At 37.8% G+C, this 22,423-nt stretch overlaps 5 protein-coding genes and 1 non-coding gene across 7 annotated transcripts in view; 2 read left to right on the forward strand and 4 right to left on the reverse strand.

Moving 5' to 3' along the window:
• Positions 1–686: 686 nt before the first annotated feature.
• On the forward strand, positions 687–3,876 carry LOC104816241 (rop guanine nucleotide exchange factor 7). The gene is made up of 7 exons (XM_010544958.2): positions 687–1,511; positions 1,695–1,811; positions 1,912–2,066; positions 2,280–2,354; positions 2,465–2,752; positions 2,863–3,222; positions 3,321–3,876. The coding sequence occupies exons 1-7, from the start codon at positions 791–793 to the stop codon at positions 3,702–3,704; spliced, it is 2,100 nt and encodes a 699-aa protein (XP_010543260.1). The 5' UTR covers positions 687–790; the 3' UTR covers positions 3,705–3,876.
• A 261-nt stretch (positions 3,877–4,137) lies between these two features.
• Positions 4,138–6,306, reverse strand: LOC104816242 (E3 ubiquitin-protein ligase RLIM-like). Of its 2 annotated transcripts, XM_010544961.2 has the most exons (6): positions 5,949–6,306; positions 5,242–5,311; positions 4,962–5,122; positions 4,765–4,825; positions 4,590–4,644; positions 4,138–4,475 (listed from the first exon to the last, which is right to left on the reverse strand). In XM_010544961.2, the coding sequence occupies exons 1-5, from the start codon at positions 6,078–6,080 to the stop codon at positions 4,628–4,630; spliced, it is 441 nt and encodes a 146-aa protein (XP_010543263.1). In that variant the 5' UTR covers positions 6,081–6,306; the 3' UTR covers positions 4,138–4,475; positions 4,590–4,627. The 2 variants fall into 2 exon arrangements, with proteins under 2 accessions (XP_010543263.1, XP_010543262.1); XM_010544960.2 differs by having other exon boundaries at positions 4,138–4,644; positions 5,949–6,300.
• A 1,956-nt stretch (positions 6,307–8,262) lies between these two features.
• LOC104816660 lies at positions 8,263–8,610 on the reverse strand. Its single transcript, XM_010545590.1, has one exon. It carries the CDS (start codon positions 8,608–8,610, stop codon positions 8,263–8,265), a length of 348 nt encoding a protein of 115 aa, XP_010543892.1.
• Positions 8,611–10,241: 1,631 nt separating this feature from the next.
• TRNAG-GCC lies at positions 10,242–10,312 on the reverse strand. The gene has a single exon. It is a non-coding gene; the product is annotated as a tRNA-Gly (tRNA).
• A 4,509-nt stretch (positions 10,313–14,821) lies between these two features.
• LOC104816243 (BEL1-like homeodomain protein 9) lies at positions 14,822–18,337 on the forward strand. The gene is made up of 4 exons (XM_010544962.1): positions 14,822–15,715; positions 16,887–17,254; positions 17,530–17,590; positions 17,701–18,337. Exons 1-4 carry the CDS (start codon positions 15,002–15,004, stop codon positions 18,163–18,165), a joined length of 1,608 nt encoding a protein of 535 aa, XP_010543264.1. The 5' UTR covers positions 14,822–15,001; the 3' UTR covers positions 18,166–18,337.
• A 2,084-nt stretch (positions 18,338–20,421) lies between these two features.
• Positions 20,422–22,423, reverse strand: part of LOC104816244 (protein NRT1/ PTR FAMILY 2.8-like) — a 2,129-nt gene continuing 127 nt past the window's right edge. The window contains exons 2-4 of the mRNA XM_010544963.1: positions 22,334–22,410; positions 22,007–22,224; positions 20,422–21,900 (exon numbers count right to left, since the gene is read on the reverse strand). Coding sequence (XP_010543265.1) covers positions 20,515–21,900; positions 22,007–22,224; positions 22,334–22,410 — 1,681 coding nt within the window. The 3' untranslated portion in view covers positions 20,422–20,514. The remainder of the gene's footprint in view (positions 21,901–22,006; positions 22,225–22,333; positions 22,411–22,423) is intronic.

The following is a 22,423-nucleotide window of genomic DNA, read 5'->3' on the forward strand; positions in this document are numbered from 1 at the left end:
TTGGTTTAATTTGAGAAAATGATATTAAACCGAAGTGTGACCGTTGGATTTCCGGTTAGGCTGTACCAAAGACAAATACATCACTTTCCACTTATCCTTTGGATTCCACCAAAAACTGTCTGTGGTCACTAAGAGCCCATCTATCCTTTTTGTCAAGCCCAAATTTTTCCTGTCATTTTTTTTCTTCCAAAAAATAAAATGTGAAAAAAACAAAAAATAAGGTGAAGAATCGCATTTTTTTTATTTATTTGTTTGGATATTTTAATGCTTATATATATATAACCTTGAGGAGGCTTAGGGCATTTTCATTGTGTGTGATTTTAATCCGAACATTTTCTACTATTACATACACGACATTATATTACCCAAAATGAACACAATTTATTTATTTCTATTTAAGAAGCTAACTGTAAATCGAATATTACGCGTAAATTACTCATTTTTTCTACCTTATTAACGTTTGGTTTTATGATGATAATTCATTTTCTACTTTTGTAACTAAGAAGACTATCAAGACACAACTTCGAACGATAATGATGAAGAAAATTTGCACGATTTCCCAAAGCAACATTGGCTTTATGGTAACTGTATTTTATTTAAATAAAGAACTTACATTAATTAATTCATTAAATAATAATAATAATAATTAGCTCTTGTTTAAATCTAAGCGGAAGCGGGGGAGAGAGAGTCACGTACACAACGAGACTGCAATTTTCTTCGCTGAGAAAATCCTTTTTCCTCCGAGAAAATTAAAAAAGGGTAAAAAATTTCGAAGGATCATAAACGCTGCATGATCAAGCGCAATAATCCCAGAGAGAGGCTCCTTCAACGTTCCATTTCACGTTATAGAGCGGGGCTCAGTAATCATTCACCCCCCCAACCAGAAATTTTCTCTCTCCATTTCCTTACTTATTTTCCGAGCTGCCAAACAGAAAGAACCCACAGAAATGGTTGCGCCATCGACATCATCGTCGTCGTTATCATGGGGCAACAAGACAGAGCTTTCAGTTTCAGAGGAAGCAATGTCTGTACCCAGTTGAAACAGCATCGGAGAGGACTTTCGTTTTCATTTGCGAAGAAGGAGAAGCAAGGAGGATCCGATTACCCGAACCCTATTACCGCATTGGGTTTCCGGGTGAGGAATCTTTACGACCGAACCAAGTTTAGCAACTGGTCTCGCATGAGCGGTGATGTTGACGAATCCTGCTCTGTAGTGATGAACACCAATTCAGCCTTCGGTGATTCGCCGGAGAAAGTGGCTGAATTTGAGGGGAAAGGGGAAGAAGCCGAGGAGAAAAACATGGGACAAGTCGAAGAGAAAGGCCGAGAAAGCAGTTGCAGCTCAGATTTTCTGGTGTCGGAAACTACCAGACAGGAGGAACAAAGCCCTAGCAGCACGGAGGATTCAACGTCTTCTCCGGTTTCCTCCGTTTGGTCTGTGAAAAATGGAGACGGAGAGAAGAAGATTCATTCGGATAGCGGGAAATTGGAGAAACAACAGTCAGTTTCAGGTTGGGCCCTTTTGTCTGAAACGTCCCCATAAAGTGTTCGTTTTTATTCCTCAATGAAACAAGTTCGAACTCATTGCTTGTAAAAGTTCATAGCTTTGGCCATTTCCTTTCCTGAAATAGATGCCTTTGCGCTGTTAATTTGAAGGGCTTGTTCTTTCTTTTCTTTTTCCGGTGGTTGCATAGAGATTGAGATGATGAAGGAAAGATTTTCAAAGTTGCTTCTTGGGGAGGATATGTCCGGTTGTGGAAATGGAGTCTGTTCAGCTTTAGCCATCTCCAATGCCATCACAAATCTTTGTGGTATGTGAATCAAGCCCATGATTACTTCTACTAACGTTAGCATGAACAGTTTGTTCTGATTTGGTTTCTTCATTTTTTGTTCGATTGAATCATCGAAAAGCTACATTGTTCGGGCAACTGTGGAGGTTAGAACCTCTACCTCTGGAAAAGAAAGTCATGTGGAGAAGAGAGATGGAATGGCTTCTGTGTGTAAGCGATCACATTGTAGAGATGATACCAACGTGGCAGACATTTCCCGATGGAAGTAAACTTGAGGTAAATGAGCTACAATCTCTTAAAAGATTTCCTGTGATTCGGTTCCTATTCTGATAGGCTGATAGCCAATGCAGAATTCGATAGGTTTAGGTTCTTGGAAACAACTGAATTGGTTTCCACTTCTTGATTGAGAATAGAAAAGCTCAGATCTTTAGATCACCGCTCGAGAATCTCGATATTCTTCTGGTTTAACTTCAGAGATCATCTTTGTAGATAATGACGTGCAGACCAAGATCTGATCTTTATGTCAACCTTCCCGCCCTTCGCAAGCTAGATAATATGCTTCTCGTAAGAATACGTGACCTTTCTTAATTTTCCCAGTTTCCTATTTTCTACCAGACCCAGAAAATTTACGGAGAGCGAAAGTTCTTAACTTTTCGTCTTATCTTATCTTCCAGGAGATATTAGATGGTTTTGAGAACACAGAGTTCTGGTATGTTGACCAAGGAATTTCGGAACCCGAGTCAACAGACAGGTCTTTCAAACGAGCCCTTCAGAGGCAGGAGGAGAAATGGTGGCTACCGGTTCCAAGGGTTCCTCCAGGCGGCCTGCAAGAAAACTCGAGAAAGCAGTTGCAGCATAAACGGGATTGCACCAACCAGATATTGAAAGCCGCAATGGCCATCAACAGTATCACTCTCACCGATATGGAGATTCCTGACTCATACCTCGACTCTCTCCCACGGGTAAATTATATATGTAATCCCGAACATATCTTTTCTAAATTTCTATATCGCGATTAATGATAAATGGAAAGGAATTCAAGTTAACAAAGTTGTGATTTTGTTCTCCTCAGAACGGAAGAGCCTGCCTGGGTGATCTGATATACAGATACATTTCATCGGAGCAGTTCTCTCCCGAATGCCTTCTTGATTGCCTCGACTTATCTTCTGAACACCAAGCGATAGAGATAGCCAACAGGGTCGAGGAATCAATCTACGTATGGCGCGGCAAAAGAACGAATTCCAGACTAGCAAACACAAATTCCTGGTCAAGCTCGAGGTCTTCATGGGAAATGGTGAAAGACCTGATGGTTGATGCAGAAAAGCGAGAATTACTGGCAGACCGAGCCGAAAGCCTCTTGCTTTCTCTGAAACAACGGTTCCCTGGTCTCCCCCAGACAGCATTAGACATGAGCAAAATCCAGTACAACAAGGTCTCACCCTCTCGCAAAAGCACCATTACCCATCATACCTGTTTTCCTTCGAGATTATATGAATTTCCGGGTTCTTTTTGTTTCTTTCCTTCATTCAGGATATCGGGAAATCGATTCTGGAGAGTTATTCAAGAGTTCTAGAGAGCTTGGCATTCAACTTAGTGGCCCGTATCGATGACCTTCTCTTCGTGGATGACCTGACCAGTCATTCGGATCAGCTCCCGACAATGGGTGACACCGTTGCATTGCCCATCTCGGCCTACGCAACGCCGAGCTATTCTCCAGCAAAGGTGGATAGGTCCATGAAGCCACACAGTATCACCGTTAATAAGGTCTTGACAGATTATCTCACGGCCGATCCAAAATCGAAGGGCACGGGCTTGATATCGAGCTGTTCATCGTCGGGTCGAAACGATAGATACTCACTCGAAAAATGCATGAAGAAATCAGTGAAAGTGTCGAGTCTCGATCCAGGGATCTGAGCTCAGTTCAGCAGTTTAGGTTTTGTAATAATTGGAAATCTGTTATAGTTAGATGAGACTGTGTTCGGTAGTATGTCTTTCTTTGTATCCCTTTTTTCCTTGAGAGAAAAAGAAAAGGCGTGATATGTACAATCTTTTTCTTAATGTTAATGTGATCTTATATTTACAGTAACAAAGCATGAAACTTTTTCATAGAGCAGCGAAAAGGGTATTGGAATTTGGATTTATAAAGTGGGAATCATCAAAGGAATCCTACAGACCCTAAAAAGATTGAAATTCAAAGAGTCGAAATTCGACGTTGCTCAGAATCAGAACCCAATGGAATCTTCAGGACAGCCCACTTGGGACAAACCCAGAATCTCACCTTTGGTCTCCTCAAAAGTTGGTTAAAAACAATTACGTTCATATATGGGTTTTATCGATACCAACGACATTAACCAACCATCCATGTTAACCGGAGATAACCAGAATTTCAGGAACATGAAAATTAAAGTACCAGAATCCGAAATGTTCTTATTTATACATAGAAACTGAAAAGAGACAACAGGGAATCTATAAGAGTTTGTAAGAAAACATCATCGGTTCGGTTCGTTCATATGGGAGGAAATTTAGTCGGACCGGCTGGCTGAGCCACACAACAATGACAAAGCCGAATCTCCGGCGATGTTTTCCCCTTTTTTCCAGCCACCATCTGATTTGTTGCAGATCTGGATATAAGCAAGTTAAAAAGAAAAAAAGACTGATCTTTCTGCTACCTATGTTCCTATGTACCTGCAAGCCAGCCAACACCAAACCGATCAAAGATCAAGATACCGTTTCCACGTTCCCAAAGAAGGAATCCAAGTCTGCTTAAGATATCGATGAATGGGGTGACGGGATCATTGCCTTGTTCTTGTAGAGTATAACATTTGCCAGCAAGATCTTTAGTAATAGAGAGATCCTGCCAACAAAGGAATTTTCGAGATGGCCAACACGTTAGAAACAGAAGAAGAATGAACCGCAAAAAAAGAAATCTTCCAGAAATGGAAAATGGTGGGGGGGGGGAGGGGTTCTATGATACCTTGCCACCAGTTTCCTCTTGAGGCACTTCCAGAATCATCTTCTCCCCCGCCTTTCTTGTACTGCAGCAAACACATCCCCGAAAAACAAAATCGATATCGTGACCAGATTCATACAAAATGATCATCGGCAAGCATGGAAAGATTTCAAAGAGAGCTCTAGTTAGGCGATTAGAATAGTAACTCGATGTGTATTTACCACAGAGTTCATGCTCGAACCAGTGACACTCTGAGGCAGAGCATAATCATCCTGACCTCCGTAATAGATCGATGAGCTCAGGTGGCACGGTTGCACGCTCTGCTCTTGATAGATCGAACCCCTGTCCTGATTCTTCTGTTCCTTACTCCTACCGCTATCGCCTGAAACACGCAGAAAATGATCGTATCCATGAATAAAAAGTTGCAAACTTCGATAACGAGAAACGAAGAACACACTTCTCTGAGTCCAAAACTTGATGAATTAGACAAGATTATCTTACCGGAATCAGCAGTTTTATTGTTCCAACCACCGGTCGCCGGTTCTGGTCGGAGAGATCCCCCTCCCAAAGCCTGAGAACCACACAGAATCAAAACATTTGCCATCCAAATTAACATAACAAAACAAGAACAGACCATAGATATAAAAATTGGAGCTTTGCCGCAAATAAGTTGGATTGCGTGCAAAGAATGGTGAAACATAATGTCGGAATTTGTTTGAAGAAATAAACTGAAGTAGAAACAATCGGTATTGCCCTATCACAGACTTGTGCTCCAAGCCACGTATCAAAGGGTTCTTCAACAGCTCAGGGTGAGGAGGTCAAAGATTCGCTCTTTTTCAAATAAAATCCAGAATTTGCATAAAGTATTCCAAAAATTCAGAAACCCTTGCTCGGGAAATTCGATTTCGCAGCACCAGACGATCGAATTCAGATTTCTAATTACTTCCGATTTGTAAACCCTAATTCTGTATCCATCAGCTCTATTTAAAGTATAAACAAACCAAAAGGGACGAAATTTCGAATTTCTAGAACAATTCCAGAATCGAAACAATCAAAACGGAACGGAGGGCACTAAATTGAAATCAAGGTTTAAACACAATCAAGCAAAAGTAATTGGTGTGTTCGTAATCATCAACGCATTCTGCAAATTTGTCAAGTCTAAGAGGAAAAAATAAAAGAAAATCGATTCCTCATGGTGTAGCGATTACCTTCGATGGAGGAGCGAAAATCGACCCAAAAATCCCCGAAGACGAAGAAGAAGAAGAAGAAGAAGAAGAAGAATTTTCTCGGGAACCAAACAGCTCAGTCGTTAACGAAGACGAATTCTTCTTTCCCTCCATGATCGCACTCTCTCTCTCTCTCTCTCTGTAAAACCTCTCTTTTCAGCTAAACCCAGAGAACGAGCAATCTATACACACACCTATGAGGGCGTATGCGTGTGTGTATATGTTATATCTGTGTATGTAATCGAAGACACGAATAGAGATGGAAATCGGAAGGGGAAAAGGCGGTCGGTCCGACTCGACGATTTATAGAGGAAAGATCGTTGGGTGATTTACCAATATACAATTAATTAATGCTATATAATCGAAGGTTAAAATATTACTTTGTTACCTTTTTTTTTATTTTGTGTCAGTTTTTCGGCACAAAACCGTCAACCTCCAAGCATTTAATTTTATATAATATTGTTTTTAATTAATATTATTTTCGGGTGGTTAATTAAAGCAAAAAAGAAGAGAAAAAAAAGTATCAAAACATACATATCGGGTTTCTTTCAAGCCTTTCTGATTCCTCTTCAACATGTACATATATATATATATATATATATATATGCCGTCCCTCGAGCTTTGGTGAGATATTGTAATTCTCCAAAATTATGTTTCTTATAAAAAAAAAATAGTATATTTCACTTTACCATAATATATAACAAAAAAATAGTATGAAATATATTTGAAGAGAATCATCTCCTTTTTCTTTCACTTGGTTTTCTATGACCAACTAGGAAGAGAATCCTCCAATTATTTTCGCATGGTAAAACCATGTTTATGATAAATTTTTCTATGAAATAAAATAAAAAGAATATCGAATCGTATTATTGTATTTTCCAATATTCACCATGTATTATTTTTAAAATGAGTGGTTCACTAGGCTTCTGTCGAGATGTCAGCTTAAACAGAGTGCCACGTGGAATAACGGGAGGAAACGTGGGACGACACGAGTACACCGAGTGGATAATTAACGAACCAAAGGGAAGGTCAAAGTTCGTTGGGATAAAATAAAAGATGTGGAATATATTGAATTCAAAACGATCTTTATCAAATTCTTTTCGTACGAAAAGAGTGAATCTTGTTAATGTATGAGATATTCAGATCAAAATCATGCGGTTATTTTATCATATGTGGTGAATAGATAATGCGGTTCTGTTTAGAAATTACAGATAGATTGAATTTAAAATATATATATATATATATTTCCATTTTGCATAAATTTCGTAATTTTATTTTAAAAAATATAACCTTTATATAAAATTATGTAATTAGCAATAAATAATAAAAACAATTATTCAATCTATTATTAACGTGATATGTATCAATTGAGAAAACGGACTGATCATTAATAGGTGCAATGCATGGGACAAGGGAAGTGTGACCGACCAGAAGAAGAAGCACGTGCTTCGGTCCGAAGGGTCCCACTCAGAGTTCAACTGAATCCATTACGATACAAATACAATGTATCTTTTTCCGCTTCGAGATTCAATTTTTTTTTCCCGGAAAATAGTATATAAATAAATAAAATTTTATAAAATTTTTAAATAAATATATAAACTATAAAATTCTTAAATAAATATATGAAATATTTAAAATTTCTATATAAATACCAAAATTTCTAAAAAATTATCAAATAAAACAATATCCGTTGATACTAAATCATCAATTATCGAAAGTTTTCGTTATAAATTCAAAGTCATTAATAAATTTTAGTTTTATTTGATAGATTTTTAAAATTTTGGTATTTATATAGAAGTTTTAAAAAATTTAAGTATTTATTTAGAAATTTTATAGTTGAAATATTTATTTAATTTTTTTTATAAAAGTTTACAATTTTCCCATTTTCTCGCAATTACAAGACTAACTTCGCTATTTTATTTATTTATATATGATCATGAAAAGTAACGTCATTATATATTGAATATTCATCAAAGATAATATCTCCCCTTCTCTTTTGGATGCTATGCTTGGGCCCGATAAAGCCCGTTTCTAATGGGCCTAAGAAAAAATGTGAGCTCATTTGATTTCTAGCCATCATTGACCACCCCCAAAACTTTAATATATGTTAACGCTAAGACGGAAAAATCCATAATCTCTTTTTTTTTTTTTTCCTAAACGAAAATCCATAATCTCTTTGGTAATCGAAAATGCTATTAGATATACCGATAATCTCTATGATAACGGTAAACAAAAATTTACAATAACATAAATTTGACCACTTTACAAAAACTTTTAACTATGAAGAAAAAAAAAATTAAACGGTCGACGAGGAGGCAGGAGTGACGTTAACTGTATCATCGTTACGGGCACTGTGTTTCCTCGTAGCTCTAATGTAACAGAACACGGCCACCAGAAACGTCGTAGCCAAGCCGCCCAGGATCACTCCGCCGCCGGCGACCGACCGGTCCACCGTGGAGTGGTGGTGGCTCCTCCGCACCTCCGCCTCTTCCGCCGGCGCTGGCGCCTTCCCTTCTTGGCTCGGCAAGTGACCTCCGATCTTCCTCGCCACAGCCAGCGGCGGCATGGACTCGGCCAATGATGATGCGGCCACGGCGGCGCACGTTAGCAAGAAGCATAGAGCAAGAAGTTGCTGATGAGCCATTTGGTTCTTGTTTTCTGGATTATGCAACAGCTTTTGTTTTTGTTTTCTTCTTCGTTTGTGCTGCTTCTTGGGTTATTATTATGTTCGGTTTATGGGGAAAAAAGGAGTCGGATTTATAGAGTAATTTCTCGGATTAATTTTCTCAGTGGGTGTCAGATGGAAATTTCCGAGTGTTTGGATTCCGGGAAAATGTTGTATTAAAATAAGGAGGGTTTTGCCAGAAGATGTTGTGTTCTTCCATGGGATTGTCGGGCTGGCCGGAGGAATCATATGGGTGTACACGTGAACTCATTATAAAATTGGTCACACGATTTCTATTTTAAATTCACGTATGTATGTATGTATGTATGTATGTATGTATGTATGTATGTATGTATGTATGTATGTATGTATGTATGTATGTATGTATGTATGTATGTATGTATGTATGTATGTATGTATGTATGTATGTATGTATGTATGTATGTATGTATGTATGTATGTATGTATGAATACACGCGCAATCGTGATGGTGACTTGTATATATATATATTGTTAGAGAGAGATCATAACCGTAAATTATTCATTTTGCACTTGTATATGATATGGAGTGATTGCGAGTGAATACTTTGTTCCCAAAAAAAAATTAATAATGCATATATGCATTTTCATGCATATTTTATAGTATTAGATTGATTAAAATCGAATGAAGCATAGTTTAAGAATATAAATTCTTGATTGTTTACATCACTTGCAGAAGCCATTAGTGCTTAGGTTAAAAAAAACCTACTTTTAATGAACCTTACGAGTTACTCGAACCCAAATTTGGGTCATAAAATGTTTTTTTTTATTCAAATAAATTTTATATGTTGGTGAAAAACAAATAAATAGTTTATATATGTGTATGTGCGTGTACATATATTTCATACTACTTTTAATGGATAATTGTATATTATATAGTAATTAATTAAACCCCAAGCTTTTGAAGAGGATCGGCAATGAGATCTGTGCAATGTTTATATGTAGAGTTTGTCTGGATCTCAAGCTTCTTTGTCTCAAGGCAAAGATCGAAGGTGGTCGGAAACTTGCTTCCTCTATGTTGGTACTTTATTGATTAATTTAATGATTTGTTCTTAAACATTATTTATTCCTAATCATAACAAATTCAGAGAGAGTCTATAGTCTACAGCCTATTATTACCGATCAAATGTATATATGATTAGACAAATGCACACCTTTTATATCATTAATGTCAATATTTAAACTATCTTCTCCTCTAACAATTATGTCGTTTTTTCCATATAAAATTATATCTACACGTAAAATTAAAATTTCTCCATGTATACCACAAAAGCTTTTAATGCAAAATATAACGTTTGTGATTTGATGAATATAAATAAACGCATTCAAGAAAAGATTAAAATACACTTTCATATCAGCAAACTATAATAATAATAATAATAATAAATTTACCCTGCGAATTAAAGAAAATAACTAATAGAAAAAAAAAAAAAGCATTTAAAAGCTGCCTGAGGGCGAAAAAAGAGGGAGGTTTCACCTTCAAAATGGGTGCAAGCTGGAAGGTGTGGCCCAATAACGTTTATTATAAAGGCCCAATGTATTAAAGGTAAATTTCAAAAAAGAAAAACTTTTGCACCAGCCGGGAATCGAACCCGGGTCTGTACCGTGGCAGGGTACTATTCTACCACTAGACCACTGGTGCCGGTATGGAAAAATATGTTGGAATTTTTACTAGTAATATGTAAATCCTCCACAAATCTTTCAAAAAATACATATATTTAACGAAAATGGCTAACCCAATAGCGGATTCCGCAGCTGCCACCGTTGAATCATTCTCTTGAAGCTCACCCTTTTCATTAATTCCACAGTTCGTTTAATTTTCTAATTCTTACGGAATTTTATCAGAATTTTTTTTATATATTATATATATATATATATTGGGTAAATATGTAAAAAAAATTAAATAAAGAGGAGGAAAAAAGCAGAGAGGGAGAGAGACAGAGGAGCGCCCAGGAGTCACGCAACTAAAGAGGTGACGCCATCACAGTCATCCTGCGTTTATGTGGGCCTCCCTCCACTCCCCCCCTATGCTTGTTTTTCCTAATATTTTATATATATTTTTTAAATTCCTTTAATATATATATATATACACTCCCATATTTTTACAAACATTTTTTATATTCCCAAAAGTATTATGAACTAAAAGGAAATTAATGAATGATCTTAAACGTTCTGAGACCCCAAAAAAAAATGGACTTTGGAAAACTATATACTGATTTGATGTTACATAACATAATATACTTGTCGACATGTGGGGAACTCGTTTGGCATTTTTTTTACCGAATTATCATTTGGGTTTCCAAAATTGCCATTTCTCATAAATTTAATATATATATATATATATATATGTTATTTGTCAATATGATATAAAAGCATCGATTTGACTGATGTGTTCTCTCTCTCTCTCTTTTTTTTACTTATTTTCCGTCTACCGATAAATAGTATTGCTACTATAAATTCCTGCTTTCCATTTCCATATTTTTCTTGTTTTTTTATTTTGGTGTATAAATATATAATGGTTAAATTAGGGGTGGCCATTTCGGTTATTAACTGAGTAACCGAACCGAATCGAATAAGGCGGTTCGGTTCGGTTCGGTTCGATTATTTGCTTAATAACCGAACAGTTGAAGAAGTTGAATAACCGTTCGGATTCAGTTCGGTTCGGTTAATAACCGAATAACCGCGGTTAATTGAACGGTTATTAGGGTTTTTTTAATATTTTAATTTTTACTCTTATTATTATTAGTGTTATTTTTTGGTAGTTTATTTGTACCTTATGTGTTTCACCTAATAAACCATAAAATTTAATATTTTTAACTTTTAACCTAATTATTAAAAATTTTTAGATTTTTTGTAATTTTTTTGAAGGACTAATTATTTTATGGATTTATTTGGATAGATATTTTGAAGTTTGCATAGTATTAATATTCTTTTTTAAAAATATATATCATAACCGAACCGAACCGATCTAAACCGAACCGAATAAACCGAAAAATTTAACCGCTTGGTTATAATTTTATTATGCAAAAACCGAACCAAAACCGAACCGAACCGAACCAAATAAATCTGTATAACCGTTTGGGTATGATTTTCTTATAACCGAAATAATCGAATTCGAAATAACCGAACCGAAAACCGAACCGAAACCCGAAATGGCCACCCCTAGGTTAAATTTTGTCGCTTTTATTTTTCGCCGTTAAATTAAATCTCATATTTTAGAATTTTCGTAAGACATGTCAAAACATATAACGTTCCCACTCATTTTCTTAGTATTATTGCCTGTCACCAACCAAAAGATAACCTTATTGATCATATGTAGAATAATTGATACAAATAAAATTATTCAATTATTTTATATAACTATTGTGTAATTAACATTGGTGTTGATGACTCCTATTGTAATAAGTTCACTCGCCCGTTAACAAAAAAAAAAAAAAAAAAGGTTCACTCGCGAGTGGAAGATGATATAATGAATGATGAGATGTACGGAGTTTTGAATAACGAGAAAACGCCGTTACATCAGTTGACGGCAAACTCCAGTGGGTCTTTCTCAGCAAAAGATTTGCGTTCAGAAAATCAAACGTCAGATTTTTTTTTATTTAATTTAATTACTTAAAAAGCTAAACGACGTTAGCATGACGACGTCGATTCCTAAGCACCCCCGATGCCTGTAGTTTAGAAGATCAGTACTTATAAATTGTAATCTAAGGTACGCACGGCGTAGGATTTCGATTATATTCTGATTTGGTGATTTTTTTTTTTACTTTATTGATTTTAATTTTATAGAAATTACATTTTTTTAATAATCATATATCTTTATCATAATTCGGATTTGATTTTAAGTTTACGATATTATTTATTTTTAAAAATATATTTTTTCAGATTAAGTTTATATTGATAAAGTTATATCTATTGAAATGCGGAAAATCGATTTTAATTTTTAGCCGTGGTCATTTAATTAACTTCCACAAACCTCAGCAGTCTGTAGATACATACACGTATACTTAATCATTTGCGTATAAAAAATGCCGTAATTAAGCCATTTGTCTAAAATGATCATAATTAAACTTTGTTTTCGTAAGTGAAAAAAGAGATATATAAACTCACTTGTTCGGCCATAATCCAACACAATAATTGTGATAGTCCGGGTAGGAGGGCGGGGAGTGATGACATGTGCGAGAGGCACAGACAATGGACAGTTCCTGATCAAGTTTTTGGATAGGAGTATAGAGATAAATCGAACATATTAGAATGACAGAGATTCGAAAACTGTGTAGATACGAAAGTACACAATAAAAAATAAATGAAAGTAATTGATTGAGCTACTCATATGTGTCTATCTTTTTGGTTCATCATCTCGAAAAAATCTCAAAATTAAGCATGTTCGTTTTGGAATAGTTTTAGGATGAGTGATCTTTTGGAAAATATTTTCCATGATATGTGCGAGTGATGATAAAACACTTAAAATTTTTTGTGTTGGTGTGAGATGATAACTTTGATATTTCGTAGTGGTCTCCCAACTTTACATTAATGATGCAAATCATTTTTCACGATATTTCATTTATATCATATGATTATATGCATTAATGAGTTATATTTATTAATAAATTTCTAGATTTTTTTGTGATATAATGAATATCACGCAAATAATTATAGTTAGCAATGTTGATTTTATAAGATGTTTTAAGGTTATATACATATGGGTATGAGTTTTGATGTCCGAGATTAAGAGGAATTTTGGATTCAGTCATGGTATATCTGCGTTTTTCTTATATTTAATAGAATTCAAATTATTCGATCGGTTACGTCAAAGAGTGGTGTTATAACGCGAATAGATAATAATGAATTTAACCTTTTTTTAATTTTACTGTGAGCCTTTAATGGAGTGCTTTGGATCTTTTTCAAATGATCGTGTGGTCCTCTGCCCAAAAGAGGAAAGGGTCCTTTTTTACACAGTAAAAACACTATAAATACCGCGATTTGTTTTAAATTTACGTAACATATATTCCTCATGCAAATATACATCTTCTCTTCATGATTGCATGAAACACGATAATTACAGCACAGTCGAGTCTGGTTATTTACTAAATAGGGATTTTGCTATTTTTTGCATTATGTCTTTTATAGTTTTATTCATTGTATCGGATCAAACGCTTCTAATATCAATAAAATTACATAAAATCAAATTGATATTTTTTATTATAATATTAGTGATCCGATAATTTTTTTTTGAACATATTTTGTAATATATATGATCGATTGTATTTTGAAAATATAATAAGTAAACGCAAATTACAATCATATACATTAGATTTAGACCAACGTATTCTCTATGACTCCTACTCGTTCATGGGATTGCAATACACGGGCCAAATCTATATATAATATTTATAACTTGTTACATCGTTTAAAATTATATTTGTAAATAATTTAGAGAACAGAACTACAATTATTACAGACGTGGATGCCTAAATCTTAATTATTAAGTAGAAAACTCTTAGGGATTTAGAGAGGTGCACCACTTATGTAACAAAACGACAAAAACTAGAATTGTGAGGGGAGAGACAGTGACATCTGAAACCAAAGAACATATCGACGGTACACAAAAGTCTTACCGGCTATAGCCGGTCGCCTCCTTCCGGTTTCCCCGTGCCCTTCTTTCCTTTTTCTTTTCTCCTCGCCAAAAGTAAAGATTTTTTTTAATCATCATTTTATGTATAGATTGTCCATTGCAAAAATAAATAAATAAAATTCGGAAATGAATTTTCGCACAAGAGGATGCATCTCACAATTAACAAAAGACTTATTCTCATTCACCGAATATTATGTGTTGTGAATTCATACATATGTTATATATTTCTGTATAACCTATTTACCTATTTTATTTTATTTTTAAAGTAAGTCCTATAGCTTGAAACGTCATTGAAATACTAATTACGACAAAATTAAATAAATTAAAATCCTGAAAACTCCAATTCTAGATATCTCTATGTATTGATCCTTCTAAAATTTGGCCTACTTTCTGTCATTTGAGAGTGTATGTTTTAGATTACGTTTTTGAAGCGTGGTAAGCGAGTATAATGAAAGATAAACATGGAACATATATATATATAGAAAAGAAAAGCAGCCGGTCTTTAACTGAGATCTTCTGTTTGCAATTTCGTGTGTATCTCTATCGTGCTTCAAAAAGAAACCTAAGCAAGCAAGCAAACTCTCTCTCTCTCTCTCTCTCTGCCGTAACCTCTCGTTTCACCATCACCATATCCCTTCACTGTTACACTTTCTCTCTCTAAAGGAGTCATCTTTTTTCTTCTTCAACCTCTGGGCATCCATGGCGGATGCTTTCGAACCCTACCATATCCCACAACAGAGCCGTCGAGACAAACTTCGAATTCTCTCTCACTCTCAGAACCCTTCTCTCGATCACACCGACTTCCACTTTCACCCTCCTCCTTCCTCCGCCGCAATATTCCCTCTCATCGACACCGATTTATTCTCCTCCGCCGCCGGAGAGCCCCACGCCCTTGGCAACTTCATGGGCTTTCTCGGCGGAGCCTCCGTCGCCGGGTCGCCGTCTTCTTCCGCCGCCGCCGTCCACGGCGGAGACAGAGCCTGCGACCAGGCCTTCAGTGGTGGAAACGTTCTCGTCTTCAAGCCCGAACCTCTGTCCCTATCTTTGGCCTCTCACCACGCGCACGACCAAGACAACAACAACAGCAATAACGATCTCCACAGGTTCGGGACCGGGTACGAGGTTGTCGTCCCCGGCGGCGGAGGATCCGCCGGGTCGAGGGGATCGGGGCCGTTGGGCCCACTCGGGCCGTTCACAGGCTACGCTTCGATCTTGAAGGGGTCGAGGTTCTTGAAGCCAGCTCAGCAGTTGCTGGAGGAGTTTTGCAATGTGGGCCGTGGGATTTACTCCGACAGAATCGAAGACGAAGATTCATCGCCGATGTTTGATCCAACGGTGGATAATCTCGCCGCGAGTTCCGGTGGAGGAGAGAGTAGCAAGAAGAGATCCAAGCTCATCTCCATGCTCGACGAGGTATATATACAAAACTCTCCCAACAAACAAAGGGTGTTAATGATATTGTAATTGTTGGGATGTTACCGTAATCATATAATTCGATCGTTGGTAACAAGAATTTTGGTCCATACTTCTGAGACATGGAGGCAGTTAAAAATTTAAACCTTAGACGTTGGAGATAGTTTATGTGTGATTACTGATATGTCTCATAAAGATCTTCCTTGGAAAATTGAAACTTACGAGCCATTAAAAATATGCCCTTTGAATATTTTATTTTACTCATCATGCTCTATGTATCACATTCTAATTAAGCGTTGCTTGTGCCGTTTGCATGAAGCGAGGCGTGGGACATTGATTAATCCTTTCGCTAAGCATATATATATATATATATATATATATATTATAAAGACAAAAGATATGAATTGAGTTCCCACATAAATATATGTGATATATCGTTGCATACAAGCCCTTTCCGCCCTTTCTTCATAAGATATAATTTCAGAAAAGTGGAAACATTATATACCATATAGTGTAAGAATCTGATGTGTATTGCTTTAAATGTAGCTTTCCTTGGCTATTGATCTATTTTTGTGAACTAGATTCTTGTTTTTGAGGGATATAAACTTAGTGTGGCGGTAAGAGAATTCTCTTCTTTTGCGGAAAAAGCTGGTCTATGAAGGGAATATATGCACCAAATATATATTTAAAGTATTCGTTGCAAAGTTAGAAACTTGAAAGTTTTTATCAGATAAGGGATAATTTAATTATATTCCGATGTATATCATATTTTTTTTTAATAAATTATGCCTACGGAAAGAAGTATATATACACCATTACAAATATATGTTTTTTTTAAATCATATAACCATATGGTAAGTAGGAGAAATGAACGGTTTGGACCGATCGATGTTAATTTTAGATGAATCTATTTAACTAAGAATGCGGAAATTGGTGCAAGTTAGTATCTACCGGTTACTGAAATGGTACAAGATTCTGTCTTGGTAGAGTTCAAACCGTTTTGGACCGATCGATGTACATTTTTAGATGAATCTAATTAAAGCTTAGTGTTGTTTGCATTGACAAGATGTACAACTGATTTTTATACAAGCATGTTACAACTTGTCATAATGTTATCATTATGATCATTCAACTTGTTCTCGCAATCTCACTCTCTTCTATCACATTGAAGGTGTACAAGCGGTACAAGCAGTACTATGAGCAGCTTCTAGCCGTCATAGAATCGTTCGAGTGCGTGGCGGGGCTCGGGAATGCGGCTCCTTTCGCGAGCTTGGCGTTAAAGGCGTTGTCGAAGCATTTCAAGTGCCTGAAGAACGCCATCACTGACCAGCTTCAGTTCACAAACAAGGCGCAACAACAACAAGGTGATCATGTCGTCATGAACTCTGAAAAGTTCGAGTCTTTGAGGTTCGGTAATGATTTGGGTCACAGGCTCGGTTTCTCTAACCACCACCCGCCCGTGTGGAAGCCGCACCGTGGTCTTCCTGAACGTGCCGTGACTGTCCTCAGGGCTTGGCTCTTCGACCACTTCTTGCACCCGTAAGTGACTTCCTCCTTTCACGTCGAACGTATTAGGGTATTGTCGTAAATATACGCAGCAGAGGGTCACGCGTGTACCATATACTATTATTCGTCAAGTTACAAGCAGATTTGGAAATAATTGAGTGGGGAAGTGCAAGAACGTATCTCTCTGGGCATTGATATGAATGTTATTTGGACGTATTATTGAGATGGGACTTGTCAAATGTTTTGGACATGTTCATACGTAGATTCTATATGGATAAAGACATTGTGATTTTGTTGGGTGGTTGCAGATACCCGACTGATACGGACAAACTCATGTTGGCTAAACAGACAGGTCTATCAAGAAACCAGGTCCCCCATCTCTCTTCTCTCTTCCTGTTTTTTTTTCTTTTTTCTTTCTGTCATTAGCCACTATATATATATACAATTTTTTAAATGTATTTGTATTGGTACGGAATTAGGTATCAAACTGGTTCATAAACGCACGAGTTAGGTTATGGAAGCCAATGGTGGAGGAGATACACATGCTCGAGACGCGACAAACTCAGAAATCCTCTTCCTCGGCGGCGGCGCAAAGGCCTCAACACACGTCAGCGCCCAGGAGAACCCGAAACGACGACGTTCCCGGCGGCGAATTTTCCGGCAACGAAGCTTTGGGGTTTACTTACGGCGCTCAAAACGTCCCCGTTTTGAGCACCAACGGAGTGTCGTTGACGTTAGGGCTCCATCATCAGACCAACGGTGTCGGGTTGACGGAGCCGTTTCCGGTTAGCGCTGCTCAGCGGTTCGGGCTCGGCATCGGCGGAGATGGGTATGTCGGCAGCGGCGGTGGCGGCGTGGGGTTCGGAGGGCAAAATCGTCAATTGAGCAGGGGCTTTGTTGGTGGTGATAGTAGTAATCAGCTTCTTCATGACTTTGTAGGATGAAAATATATGTCGGAAAAATGTTTTTGTCATGTCGGTTTGTGTATGGGATGGGCCTTGTATTATTGCCTTTGTTGTGTATATGAGGTATTTTCCGAGAAAATTTTACCCAAGGTAAAAAAAAAATCTCTTGGAAATGAATCATTGTAATTTATAATATTTATTTCGCGTTTAAGTTCGTCTTGGTGCAAATTTACATTTTATTACTTAAGAATGTTTTCCATCCTTTAGAATTTAATGGTCCGATCTAACTATCAAAATCGATAACAAGTGATGAAATTCTAAAATGGGTGTTTTGAAAGAAATACAAAACAAGTTTTATAGATAGAATTCGCTCGTTTTGGATCCGAATTGGTATATACCAAAATTCGTTTGCCGACTTATAAACTTTTAAAATTAGAAAGAAATGATTTTATTCAGATTTAGTCCGGTTCAATTCTATAAACCGGTTTTTTTTTTTGTGAAGGATCATGGGCCACTTTTGATATCCCCATACCACAAATGGTGAAGTGAAGAAGGGATTTTGTCTTTTGAAGAACCCATGGGAGAGAGCAGAACAAATAAAATATATTAACTTCGGCGTTTTTGGAGGACAAAAAGTTTGATACCAAAGAAGGTGCCCTTTCGCCGCAGCAACAACAACAACTACAATGATGATGATGATGATGATGATGATGATGATGATGATGATGATGATGATGATGATGATGATGATGATGATGATGATGATGATGATGATGATGTTCTCTTCTGTGTTTATTAGCATGCTATATAGTATATATAAATAAATCGATATGATTTTATTTATCAAAGGAAAGATGTCTTTTTGGTCACAAAGAAAAGCAGTCAAAACAAAAAAAAACAAAAATCTAAAGAGATGATTGTCTCTGTGAAAGCTAATGTTCGAAGCCCCCATCATTGGCTCTTGAAAAAGATCGGAATCTCGCAGCCCTACTTTTATTATGCATCGCCTCTCTTTTTTTTTATGCCATTTCATTTTTTAATCATATAATTAACACCTATTTATTTTTCTATTCAGATTTTATTGATTTGTGGTCTTGAATGGAAATACATGCATATACACACACACACACATTATGAGTTTCCATTGATAGAAACTCATGGGCGATTAATTTCAAAGCAACGAATGTTTCAAATGACCATAGCTAATCAATCCTTGATTTCAAACAAGAGAAAACAGTAAATTAAATGTACTATTTTAATGTATTTTGTGATATATTTCTTTTCTTTTTCTTTTTTTATAAAAAGGAATCAAAAGGAAAAACCCCCATTAACAACAATATACGATCTCTATCACGAAACCTAAGATATATCATGACCCCCCCCCCCCCCAAAAACAGTTGATGGACAACCAAGATATTGTCCTCTTCCTGGTATATATGTTCTGTAAGAAGAATTAAACCATTGGAATCAGCATGATACTTTGTCACTGTTTTCTTCACGACCAGCCCTTATATGTTCCCACCATCCCCACTCCACGTCTCAGCAGCAGCCGAAACACAATTGCTCTCTAATCGTTTCATATTAAACACAAGTATTGGTGAGGATCAGGTAATCTGCATCCTGAGGTTTAAAGCTTCACGCATGTGTATACTCGTATTCGCCACTGTATATGTGTACGTATAGCTTTTGATCCTCGGGAGGCGGATTACCTCCTCCTTGCAATACATACATATATGCTCAATCATGATCATCCACCACTGCTTCATATACATATATATATACACACACACACACACACACTAACGTTTGATATGATGGAGGGTTATAAATAGGGTTTATGCTGTTTATCCCTAATAAAGGGTGATAACATTCATTAAATTTGTTCTTCTGCATGTACGTAATTTTTCAACATCCAATGCAAAAGATCGCAACGTTTCTACTCGCATTACATTGAAAAAAGACAATGTTGCAGCATTTCCATTTTCCCCACAAAATCCGTGGACGAGCCCATAAAACCAATTTTTTTTTTTTTTTTTTTTTTTTTTTTTAATTGCCATGTGGTGTTTGACTGGGGGTGGAAATGGTACGTAATGTTCCACATGGACCGTTGGCATTCAAATATAACTAGCTTTATGAATTCCATTTGGTCCCTTAATTTTACGAGTCTTTTCAAGTTTCTTTGCCCACTGTGCAATACATGTAACATTAGCAACGTACATGGTATAATTTCACCTAATAATTACTAACCATGATATTTAAATTCGTTATAATAAAGTTAATCTGATTAGAGATGAATAAGAGATGAAAAGAATATATATGTATAAACTAAGTGGCATACAATTTTAATACAAAAAATGGTTCCAATGATACAGTGTTTGCCTGAGACGTTCAAACCGGCGAGTTTCCGCCGCCATTTCTCGTCACAAACCTGCGAGCGAAGAGACAAAAGTACAACAGATTCGCAGCTCCGATGGCTGCGGAGAGATAGTAGAAGTTCTCCAACCTGTTCCTGTTCAGATCTTGACTTCCCAGCCACGCAACCGAGCCTTTCCCATCCGTTGACTCGTGAACGATGTTGACCAGAACCGAGTTCGCGTAACTCGCCATCGACAGACTCAGGAAGAAAATCGCTCCCGACACAGTTCTCATGCTCTCCGGTAACTCCGTCGTCAGAAACTCCATCAGAGCCACCGCCCCGAAGGCTTCGATGAACCCCGACAACGCGAATTGCGGCAAAAGCCATAGTATCGTCATCGGAGATTGGAACGAGCCTCCGCTTCTTATGGCAAGCTCCCGGCGGTGGATTTCGACGGCGGCCGCGACGAGAGGGCAGATGATGGAGAACACGATTCCGACCACGAATCTGTTCTTCATCTTCAGCCTCTTGCTCTTTCCTGTGAATTTCTTGGATTGTGGTACCCAGAGACGTTCATAGAGCACAATCCATATGGAGAGAGCGATCATGGAGGAGAGTCCCATCCACGCAGGGGGAACACGAAACGTCCCGACAACGTTGTTGTTTGTCTGAATCGCTTGCAAGATTCCGATATTGTTCTGTTGATCCATCGACATTATGAACAAGATTCCCGAGAACCAAACCGGGAACATCCCCACGAGCATTTTGAACGATTCAACCTGTTGAACACTGCAGAGTTTCCAGTTGTTCTTGGCCACGCCTTGGTCGTCTAACTCGTCAGGGCTCGTTATCAAGGCCGCTCTGTCGAAGAACGTGAGCCGGTCCGTGTAAGGCAGTTTCACGATGGTCCCTGTGACTGAAGGGTCGTAGAACGTAGACGGTTTAGACCGGTCTAGCTCGCGTTTCCTTAGGACAGCGACCAGGACTTTGGGGATGTCGAGGAAGACGCTTCCCTGTGGCTTGACGAGCACGTAAGCACGGTATCCGAAGAGGTAGGTCACGATTCCGACAGCGAAACAAGCAGTGGGGATGGCGAATCCTAGGGTCCAACTGACATTGGTCTGGACGTAGACAACGACAGTGAGTGCGAAGACAAGAGCGATGGTGAAGGAGAAGTACCACCAGTTGAAGAAACTCTCGAGCTGAGATCTGCCTTTTTCAGTGTTGGTGTCGAATTGGTCGGCTCCGAACGCGATGTTGCAGGCCCTGATCCCGCCGGCTCCGAGAGCCGTGAAGGTTAGGGCAATGCCGAGGAATGTGAACTGCCACATGTCAGGCTGAGAGCACTCCGGCGGAGAGGAACACGCCGGCGGCCGGAGATTCGGTAATCCCGCGGTTAAAGTCATGAGCGTCATGCCCTTTTGGGAAACAAAAAAAAAACGATCGATCATTACTCCATGAAATCACTGAAATGTCTCTTGTAATGTAAGATAGAAATCGCGATATAAGGATTCAGGGACTTACGATGAGAGACAAGAAAGAGCCGAAGAGGAGAGTATGGAACCTCCCGAGGAACGTGTCGGCGACCAAAGCGCCGAGAATGGCCGTCACGTTCGAGGATCCCGACCAGACTCCGACGATGTTTAGCAGAACCACACCTCCCAAATTGTAATTCGTCTTCAGATAAACCGTCATGTTTGCGATCAAACTCATGTACGCCAACTTCTCAAACGTCTCGTTGCCTAATCAATTAAATTTATCCAAAACATCTTTAAATATGTCATCATTCCAAATCAAAGATCCAGATGTTCATTAGTTGTTAATAAAATAGCAGGATCGATTATTAATTACCGATGATGTATTTGATGGTTCTCCATCCGCCGGCGGGTTTCTCCGGCGGAGACGAAATGGTTCGGTCGCCGGAGGCGGCGGCGGGGGGAG

This window comes from Tarenaya hassleriana, unplaced genomic scaffold (genome assembly GCF_000463585.1).
Source record: "Tarenaya hassleriana unplaced genomic scaffold, ASM46358v1 Cleome25, whole genome shotgun sequence".
Taxonomy (NCBI): Eukaryota; Viridiplantae; Streptophyta; class Magnoliopsida; order Brassicales; family Cleomaceae; genus Tarenaya; species Tarenaya hassleriana.

Excerpts from the sequence above, each read along its gene's own strand:
- LOC104816241 (XM_010544958.2), top strand. The coding sequence starts at position 791 with ATGATCAAGCGCAATAATCCCAGAGAGAGGCTCCTTCAACGTTCCATT. Across the intron at positions 1,512-1,694 it reads GAAACAACAGTCAGTTTCAG|AGATTGAGATGATGAAGGAA; the intron begins GTTGGGCCCTTT and ends GTGGTTGCATAG. Across the intron at positions 2,355-2,464 it reads AGCTAGATAATATGCTTCTC|GAGATATTAGATGGTTTTGA; the intron begins GTAAGAATACGT and ends CTTATCTTCCAG.
- LOC104816242 (XM_010544961.2), bottom strand. The coding sequence starts at position 6,080 with ATGGAGGGAAAGAAGAATTCGTCTTCGTTAACGACTGAGCTGTTTGGT. Across the intron at positions 5,312-5,948 it reads TTTTCGCTCCTCCATCGAAG|GCTTTGGGAGGGGGATCTCT; the intron begins GTAATCGCTACA and ends TGTGGTTCTCAG. Across the intron at positions 5,123-5,241 it reads CAATAAAACTGCTGATTCCG|GCGATAGCGGTAGGAGTAAG; the intron begins GTAAGATAATCT and ends TGCGTGTTTCAG.
- LOC104816660 (XM_010545590.1), bottom strand. The coding sequence starts at position 8,610 with ATGGCTCATCAGCAACTTCTTGCTCTATGCTTCTTGCTAACGTGCGCC.
- LOC104816243 (XM_010544962.1), top strand. The coding sequence starts at position 15,002 with ATGGCGGATGCTTTCGAACCCTACCATATCCCACAACAGAGCCGTCGA. Across the intron at positions 17,255-17,529 it reads TTCGACCACTTCTTGCACCC|ATACCCGACTGATACGGACA; the intron begins GTAAGTGACTTC and ends GGGTGGTTGCAG. Across the intron at positions 17,591-17,700 it reads CAGGTCTATCAAGAAACCAG|GTATCAAACTGGTTCATAAA; the intron begins GTCCCCCATCTC and ends GTACGGAATTAG.